At 37.0% G+C, this 10,280-nt stretch overlaps 1 protein-coding gene across 3 annotated transcripts in view; it reads right to left on the bottom strand.

Moving 5' to 3' along the window:
• Positions 1 to 300: 300 nt before the first annotated feature.
• The window catches only part of SYT14 (synaptotagmin 14), an 89,594-nt gene continuing 79,614 nt past the window's right edge, over positions 301 to 10,280 (bottom strand). For 2 of the 3 annotated variants that reach the window (XM_075749182.1, XM_075749180.1), the window contains 2 exons: positions 9,202 to 9,391; positions 301 to 4,890 (listed from right to left, as the gene is read on the bottom strand). In XM_075749182.1, the coding sequence (XP_075605297.1) occupies positions 4,577 to 4,890; positions 9,202 to 9,391 (504 nt within the window). In that variant the 3' untranslated portion in view covers positions 301 to 4,576. Of the gene's footprint in view, positions 4,891 to 6,022; positions 6,080 to 9,201; positions 9,392 to 10,280 lie in introns of all 3 variants that reach the window. The other variant, XM_075749181.1, reaches the window with a different exon arrangement.

Raw genomic sequence — 10,280 nt, 5'->3', positions numbered from 1 at the left:
GGATGTTTAGCTGTTACTGAGAATTCAGCTTCAGGAGGAAGTCAGTCTGTCTTACAAGTGACAAGACTTGTAAAGACTGCTTTAAACAAGACAGCTTTTTTTCCTCCAGAAAAGTGTGATGAATAAGTAAAGAGCTCAATACAACTCTCATTTAAATGAAAGGGCATTCTGCAGTTAGTTTCAAGTTGGAACAGCTCAAGCCAAAAGGCTTACCCTCAAACCTCATTCTCTGATTTTACTGAAGACATTTTTTTAGAACTTGCATGTGTAAGAGCGATCTGTATCCAAATTCCTACATTAAAATGTTTCTTTCAAAGAAAAAAAAAGTTTTCTTCTTCTGCTTCACTGTATTAAAACTGATGGTTTGCATTTCAGAAATCTAGGGAGTTGGACAGGTCACAGAAATTTTGCACCAGTATGTTACTGTAAGAGGTGCAGAATGCCCTTGACTTCTGCGGTCCAGTGACTGCCACAGACAGCTTTTCAGGGTGACGGGGAGTTTGCAGGAGCAAGTCATTAGGGAGAAAAGAGAATGAAACGGTAACACAAACAAATTTTAGACAACAAATTGCTCCAAAGGTGTGAAAAAATGGGAAGGTACTGATGCTGGCACTGCATCTGCCATCAGGAACGGCTGCAAAAATTTACAGCTGAAAATATCTCCTACAGTAGATGTCATAAAATCTGTTTTCAGCTCAAGTATTCTCTTGATAAACAATATTCAGCTCCAGTAGAAGCACAAACATTCATTCCAAGGGCTCATCATATTTTGAAATCTAATTATTAATGAAGTTAAAGGATTTTAATTAGATTTAGAAATTATGTCATATTTCTCAAGTAGCAGAACTTACACCTTACGTAACCTCTGCCATTGCAATCAGACCTCACTCTGTGGTTATGACATAGATGTCTTAAGCCCTGAGCACAAAGCAGCACCACAGGGACCAAGCTTTGAATCTTAACCAGTACTATCCTCCTTCCCCGTGCCGCCTGGCTGAACCGGGAACAGAAGCACGGCACTGCTGACTCTTTGCCTCCACGTACGTGGGAGACAGCCACGTCCTGCAGAAGCTGTACGACCTCTCATCCTTCTGCGCAGTGATTTCACGCTTGCCTGTACTGCCCTTCACAATCTTGCCCTTAGCACAGAAAGGAACTAACCAGCTTTGACATACTTATAATACTTTAAAAACACTTATGTGAAATATTCTAAACATTAAAGCAAATAGATCATATGCAGAAAGGATGCAATATTTTCAAAAACAGAATCTGTAAGAATGTCACTGTACTATAATTAAGGCTACACCGACAGGGAACAGATTCTATTCAAGAATTGTAATCTCTACATGGTATATTGGCACACAGAAAAGTAATTAAAGAATTTGATAAACTTTTCCAAGTACTTACTGTACTTTCAATCAAAAAGGTAAACAAGAAAAAGCTATGAAAAAAACCCACAGACAACTCTGAGGAAAACACAAATGCCTCTAATTTGTTTCTGATACTTTGTTCTTCAGAAATTCTGTTCCATGCTGAAGACCTAACTGAATGCACAAAAACATGCAGTATGTAAAAGCCCTTATGCAGGGTTTAAAAAAACCCAGTATCTAACGGCAGATTTCAAACAAAAAAGTATAGGTTTGCATAAAGCAATAAGAAAAACAAAATGACAAATCGTAAGAATGGGATCTAGGAAGAAAAAGCAACATGATAGCTATTGATACTGTAACTAATTCATAAAAATCCCAGAGTGAATCCAATTATTGGTGTGACTGGTTTTGCATGGCAAATCCGTGTTCTACTGTCTCAAAATTAAACATTCAGTTCCATTCCTTATACATTCAGTTCCCAGCCTTTGCACAGTATAAAACCAAGTAAACCAAACCTCCTTCTGTGAAGCACGGACTGGACCAGATACCTTGGGAAAAGTCACATGATTCTTCTTCCCAAATGTGCCCAACACAGACTACCATAAATCTCTGCTGTGTCTAAATTAAGATTTCAGTGTGTTAGAAATCTGAACAGTTAGATATAAATCCGAAACAATGCAATCTACAAACAGAAACCCAAGTTACGACACAGTTTAGTTTAGTTTGGTTCTGTAAGACGTTATTGCTGCGCCTTCCAAACTGACTTCTTCATTTGTTCAATGGTGATGTTAAGTGTATTCTCCACTGGAATTAATTTGCTCAGTTCTTGCTGTTAGATACTGTACATTATTTTATAAAGCAAAACCTGTACAATGAGACAACCATCAAGGAGACAACTTTCAGCTTTAGGAAAGAGAATCCAAATATCCACAAACAGAATGAGTAAAAACACTTCCACATCCATTGAAAAACTGCTTTTGATCAGCTTCTAAGTCAGTGTTTCTATTATTTGGAAAGCTGAAAGGATTGGGAAAATCTGAGTGTTTTCCTTATGCATATAAAATTAATGCTGATTTTTTTATTAAATTCTACACTCAACATTACATTTCACGAACTGAGCAACAAAAAGGACTGAAAGAGACAACTTGTATTGCACTACTGCAAGACCATTCCTTTTTATAGAAAGTTTTTGCATTATTTGTATTTAGTAAATAAAGCTTATGTAAATGAAGAAGCAGCACAATACCAGAAAAAAAAAAAAAAGAAAAAAAAAAGGAAAGGCCAGTAATAATGTTTTAAATCTTTAAATGAATAAAAACTGAAAGCCTGGCTCTGCAAATAAACCACTCAAAAGGCACCAAATAAACCAAGAAGTGGTAATTACAATATCCTTTAAAAAGGACTTAATGAAATTGTTCAGTAGTGTGAGAATTTGAGAACCATGTGAAGTATCTTTATTATAGCATACTCACTGTCTTCAATCTCACTGTACTTGACTGTCTGTATACCCTAAAGCCAGGACTGTTCAAAGGTATTAGAAAGAAATTCAAGAGAAAAAAAACCATTTGTCCTAATGAGAACGCTTTAGGCTACCACTAATTCTCTCAACAAAATCCAAAACTTCACTCTTTTACCCACCAAGTGCTACAACAGCCAGTGAGGTCTCATATTTCCAAGACATCACCATCATTTCTAAGAAAAAACCTGCTTGCTTTCCATACCGCAACAATTTCAAGTAAACAAAACTGATAATTACAGTCAAAAAGAATATTTTAATTGGGGAGCTTTTTAAAAAATACGTTTACTCAATAATCCACAATTTCAGTAATATGAATTAGATTAATCAGTCAGTAAATTAGTATGATTCCAGTCACAGTATCTGGGAGAAATAGGAATCTCAGAAGCACTGGTATTTCCCTAATTTTGGTGGAAGTCATGAGTGTTTATCTGATGGCAAACTTTCTTGTGATACTGCCGCTTCTCAATTGTGTCGTCAGAAAGCTGTGTTTCCCAACGTGAACATAAGCAAAGCAAACTTCTATTCTGGGTGCGAACATTCATTCAATTGCTGGCAAATCAGTAGAAAAAAAATAACTTACTGATGTTCTCTTCTCCAAGAAGAAAGATAAAAACTCCTGGTCTGCTCTGTACTTCCAACAAACAGCACAGGGTAACCCCTAAAACAGCTCAGAAGAGACTCAAATGGATACCTATTTCAACCAAACCCACAGTATTTCACGTTCATTCAGAGTAGTTCAACTGGCACCACTTCCTTCACAGTCTTTCAACCTAACTTTCAACTGCTGACATTTTAAAGAAATCCTATCAATTTGCTTAACGAAAATATATTTTAGTAAAGTCGTGCTCTATGAGCTTCCTACATTGGAATACATGAATACAGGAAGTGCTTTCAACAGAAAGTTACATAGTTTTACAGTACAACCTGTCTAAGGAGATTTGGAAGGGACCAAACTAGTGATCTGGTCTCTTTGGATTAGGCAGAAGTACAGGCAAGAGGGAAAAACCCAATTTATGCCATATATAGAGCTCGTTCCTGTCACAGATTGAAGAAACATTATTTTGATGTCAAAGTTCACCTGATGCCCAAATGCTAGTATTTTTCAAACCAACTGCATATCAAAAAATGAAAACTTACTTGTACTAAGCTCCTGGAAATAAACTCAGTGTAAAACAACAGTATGATCATATTTGCTATACTACCAAGTGTTCTCCACTGGTGGGTTTTTTTGTTTTTTTTTTTCTCTATAGATCATTAACTTTTTCTCAAAGTGCAAATTATTGACCTTTAATCTGAATGCAGGCAGGTCAGAAGCTACAGTATTAGAGCAATACAAAAAGTACACAAGGAGGAGCTTACATTAATTTGGAGAACCTTACATAAAATGTTTCGGAATTGAAAACACAAAACAAACCCAAACAAATACAGCATCAGGTGGATGGGGGAGGGACCGCTAACATATCTGCATACAGCAAGGCTTCTCTGACACCAAGGAAGTGTCTGACACTAAGTGAAGACTGTATTTTAAATCCCACCATTTTGCATGTTGTGCATTCTTTACAATGGAATGTTGACCTCAATTTTCGTTTTTTACTTCCACAACAAATCTGTTGACTGTGACCGGGAATGATCATCATCTTGAGAGACCAAACTCCCTTAAAACCACGACTGCGCTTTGTACCATCCATTACGATTCTAGTAAAGTATGCCATCTACATACTTGCTGTCCTTTAGATTCTTTCATTTCAGTCCAGTGATTGAGTTCATCTTCTCCTGAGCTGTTGAGCCCTAAGGAAACCCAGCCTATCATCTCTTTTCGTTTCATGCTGCGCTTATTATATACAGAGAGTATGAGCGTCACATCTGAAAGCTGAAACAGTGCCACTTGGAAAACGAAGGTTTCTTTGTATACTGGATTTGGCTGTCCTCGGCGGATTGAAGTTTTGCATTTGGACATCTCTTGCCCCATCGAGTTCAGCAGTGTTAACTTAACATATGTATCTACAAAATAAATCATATTTTGGAATGTCAGATATCTTAGAACTAAAGTTTTTGAGGGTAAGATAATTACAAGACACAAGGATATGGTGTATACCAGGCTCACTGAACACAGCTTAGTTTAGACACACGGAAAGATGACAAGTAAGCAAAATATTACAAACACACTAACAAATTAACTAGCTTCCGTACTATGTAAATGGGTTACGTTAAAGGTATACCTCACAACCCTCTTCCCATCAGCCCCCCTTATTTGTTCTAAACAAACTTAAATCGCATTAACGCTTAGCAAGCTCCAACTAGGCACAACACCATAAAGCATACCACTGAATTTTCAGGGAGTAAGAGTAAACAAAGTGGAATGAAGGCAACTAATGAAAAGAAAAAAATAACGTTGATATGCAGGGATCATATCAAAACAGCCAGAATGAAATGGTTACGAATAATCTCTGCATGGATGTGGTTCTCACTTTGGGCTTTTCAATTTTCTTTAAAGACCAAAATGTAGCAAAGTGCATTCAAAGGTGGAAGTTTAGACAATTAAAGAAACCTTCTTAGTTCCTAGATTCACAAAGGAATACATTTAATACACCTTTAAAGAGAAATAAGTTTTTGCATAATTCAAGATGGCTGTTTAAAACACAGCTTGTACAGTGCACTTAGGAAGTACATTTAAGAAGCTGATGCAAGTAAATGTGGTTAGCACACACATTGGGTGTTAGTATTTGGGTGTAAACTCTTATTTTTAAAGCTCTATTTTCATTTGACTAGAATCACCAAGCCATGCTCCTGCAGAAGGATGCGCATTTCATAAAGTTAACTGATTTTAAGAAATATAAAACAATCTGGTGTTTCATTCTTTATTCCTGTCACATTCATGTTAATGAATAATATTATTAAAAGATTGGAGCTTATGTAAAAAGAAACACATTGAATATTTTCACTTTGCAGGTACACTGAAATCCCAACATCCATAATCAGAGATAATTGCAACTTTTGCATTAGAGTGTGCCACAAATAATAAACATATACTTTTATAAACCAATATGGTAGGCAGCCATGGATAGCTTTACTGCTGGCAAGTTTTCTTTTGCATGAAAAAGACAACATCCAATTAGTTTCTACAGGAACTCACCTCGGATTATATAAACCTGTCCACCTATCAAGTGTTTTAGACAACAGAACAGTCCGTCTGACAACAGGGGGTGGAAAGCAGTAAAAGAAATAATGACCAGATGTCAATAGTTGGGTGAGAGAGGATCAAAGGTTAAAGTTTAAGAGGAAACATTATTCACTGGAGTGGAAGAACACAAAACCTTAGCAGCATAGATCAGAAAAAGGATTGAACAAAAGGATCGTTGGGTAAAATTTAATGAAATGAAAATTTTGTGCAGTTTTTGTGTGACAAAAATTACACCGCTTACATAGTGGGTTATCTTAGCGCTAATAGCTACTGGGTTCTAAAGCACACTCAACATAGAAAGTATCATGCAAACGATTAGGTTGCAGAAGATTGGGTAAAAATCACTGTATCCTTTTTAGCAACCTTAGGCTTTTTCATGCAAACTCCAGCATATTAAGAAAAACTGCACACAGTAATTATACTTCATATATTACAAGCAATAAAATGAAAAATTACTGAACTGAAAACTAAGCTGGCTTTGCCCTTAGCTTTTTTAGTTAGAGATATTTGATTGCAATACTTTTGTTCTTGAGTAGTGACGGACTTGGGCACGAGAATGACTCTGATCTAAAGTCTCTAAAACAGCTGAGGGACGCTTACATCTGAAATTCAACTATGGGTCTCTATTTAAAATGTAAAGATCTGACTTGTGATAATCTATGTATTTATGGATTTAATGTGTGTGTGCATGCATACTCTCACATGCATTTAATGTGCAAAAGCTCGTACCCTGTTTCAACAAAATTTTAAAAGATACTAAGAAGCATCTTTTCCTCAGACAAAATATTAACTGCCACCCAGAGAAACGAAGACACATTCTAACATCAACTGCTACTGCCTGCAGCATTTGGCCTATTTGCCTGTTTTCAGTTGCTAAATGAGTTACTATATAACATAAATACGCAGCAGAGCAGTATATACTCCTAAGAAGCAGAAATGTAGGACTCAATCCATATTTGCTGCAGAAGCATTTCACAAAAATTACATAGGTTCACAATCCCTAAACTACAGAAAGGATTGCATGTGGGAAGGAATAATTGCTTCCCTTCTATCATAGTTTCTATCATAGTTTCCCTTCTATTCATAGTTTCATAGGACCCAAATGAAAACTGACCTGCGCATGGACTTTGCAGCACTTCTCAGGAGTTTAGACCACTGATGGTCCAAACAACAAATTTGATCAGAGCATTTCACCTAAGGCACTATGTGCCTTAGTTCTCATATTGTGGAAACGATAGCACAGAGAGAGGCTGGTATGTGTCCGTGATGTACTTGTCAGGGAGTTAGGAAATGGCAGTGGTATGCATCTGGGTCCAGGAGTTTACAGGAAGGCGCTACCACTGCCGGAGGGGAGGGGGACGGCACAAAACAGCCCACAGGAGACATCTGGATCCTACAATATTCTGTGCACCGTCTTACCAGACCCAGAAAGTACATTAGTTTCCAGCTTTCTAGAAACAACAGAACTCCAAACGCACATTTGCCTAAACAGAACTGGACTATTATTATTATGAATATCATAACTTCCACCTATCCTTCACAGGGGATGACAAAAGGTAACACACAAGATCTTCCCTCCAAAAAGGTTAGACAGAACATGGTATTATAGGGCTATGTGTCATGTTCTATGCTGCTTTCTTGCAATCTGAAACAGATTTTTGACCCCAGTGACACACACAACTGTTAGCTAGACAGCATGGGCCCACAGAGCACATTTTGGGAATTAACATACCAGGGAATGAACATACCTGTCTTCAAAACAAGTACCGAACCCCCATCTAACTTGCAAATTCTAAATATTAAGAAAAACTTGGCTTTGTCCAGAGATTCCAGAAAGATAAGCATAAGCCATCTACTGTTTTTTGCTTTAAGGGAACACATGGTCCCATCTCTCCAGATCTCCTCTCCCGTTCATGCCTTCCCCCACCCCAGTGTCCTTGGGCTTCTTGGCTTTCCCCATCTATTTCTATGCTTTGCCTCCAAATAGGTGACTCTGGGACAGGTACCTAATTACATAAAATTATTAGAGATTCTTCTTTCGCCTTCCTTCTCTGGCCACGTTAATAAAGTCTGGTTCCATCAGTGTGAAAAGTATAGAGAAAGCAAAGCAGAGTAAGGCTGAGCCAAATGTAAGTAACGAATGGAATAAAACATGGGTCAAGAAAGAAAGAGGAGAGCATCAGTCTCAAGTTGTTTGGCTTATTTCCTAAAGTCTGAAGACAGTGTGAGATGTGCAAACCACTTATACAACGTTGGCAGCCTGCTATATAATCTAGTAGTTCCAGATTATCTGCTAGTGCCATATGAACCTGGGGATTAAGAAACAGAAAGAGAGGCTAAAACCTGAGCCTCCAGACAAAAATCAAAAGGAACAGGTAGGTATGTCTGGCTACAACTTATGTAAATCAGACTTGTCATCTAAAAAACAATAAAAAAAATTTTTAAAAAAAGTTCATTACTGAACTTTCTCAAGCTATGTCAAAGAATTAGAGACAGTAAAAACATTCTCTGTGTGTGACACACCATCTGACTCCAATGTAGAAGTATATAAAGTTCACAGATATTTCAGACAAACATATTTTTGAACAAACAGTTCAAGTCCTTTCCAATGGTGAACATTCCTTCTGCACGGTAAATATGCCAAAGGTCTCAATTTGTTTCTCCGTTGTCTTCACTGACATCCCCAAGTTACATATATTACTACCACATATACACAGGCACATAAGCAATTAAAGACTGCAGTATCAATCCCCCTAGGAACAGCAATAACTGTTGAGAGTGTTTATATTAATATTAGCTGGCATGTACTTTCTCTTTAAACACTAACTTTTTATTCTTGGCCTGTGATGTGAGGCATTAGTAATTTAGCAATTAATCATTATGATAAAGGTAATTTATTAGTCAGTCATCATGAAAAATTAAAACAGTCTTGTCAACTCAAAATTAATATTTTGAATTTCAGATTTTTGCTATTTCCCAACTGACTAGAAATATAAAACATGAAACACATTTAGTTGATGATTGCTCTATTTCATTTTGATTGGGTAAGACTAAATGATAGGATTGAAGTCCTTGCTACTGAAAGCCCCACCAGTACAGAAGCATTAGGATGAAAAAAGATTTTCACTCACTGGGTGGTCTGTTCGCTGCCAAGTTTTTGAAGTGGCTGCCTTTTATCACTTCTGCTGATAATCTTCCAGTTGTAGCATTATAAAGGAGGCCGACGAGGATTTCTGGAGCTGAGCCATGTACCAGAGACTGACAAGAGGAGGTACTTTCACTGCAGGACACTTCTGACATGCTCATTTGAGAGTCACAACCCTATAAAACAGATAAAAAGTTCAATGTATTTTACGGAATGATGTTACCGGGAAGTCAATTTTTAGGATAATGCATAGAAAATTAGGAAAGCAATTTACTGACAATAACAGAAGTTCCATCCAATCACCCAATAAGAAATGTCCATCCTTAATACATACTCAGTTTGCACATGTTAGAGGCAACAAAGACTAAAGCAGTCTGAAATTAAAATTATTCTTAATTTTGTGTTTCTGTTGCTTCGTAATTCAGGAGAAATAATAGCAGAAGATGAAGAGCAGCCTTTATGTTCCCTACTTACTTCAATTGCTAAGATAAGACCCGTAACATAATTTGTCAGCATCCTCCAGAACATTAAACCTTGGATCTTTTACTCTCCAAAAATGGAAAACGCTAGTGGAACTTTGAAGATAATAAAATGCAGGAAATTCTTATTCATCCTTTGTAAAGGTTATTCTCTAGACTGAGAATTTATGAGTAGCAAAATAACACAACACATGCAAATAGAAAAATGCACTCTGCCTAGAATAAATTAGCTTACAAGGAATTTAATTGATCCAGCGATACAGAATTGCAATAGACCCTTTGTCTTGGGTGAGAAAGGAAGAATGCCATCCTAAAGCTTAGCAAGTGATGCCTTATTTCCACCTTGCAAGCTTCCAAAAAATTCAGATCTCTGATGCATTCTCACCACACGACATCTTTGATGGGAGCTTCTAATATTCGCTTTTATCATTTTAACCCCTCATTATTGGCCTTAAAAAAGGAAAAAAAAATTATACTTTCTTTACGCTGCCATGCTAATCATACCATAGTTGTTCCTACTTTCATTTCTTGCTTTCATGCACTGGCGCATAGACTTGTACCACTGAAAACAAGAAACTGGACAGAA

This window comes from Balearica regulorum, chromosome 3, assembly GCF_011004875.1.
Source record: "Balearica regulorum gibbericeps isolate bBalReg1 chromosome 3, bBalReg1.pri, whole genome shotgun sequence".
NCBI lineage: Eukaryota > Metazoa > Chordata > Aves > Gruiformes > Gruidae > Balearica > Balearica regulorum.
Note: the sequence above shows the minus strand (reverse complement) of the source record. Positions and strands in the feature narration are given on the sequence as shown.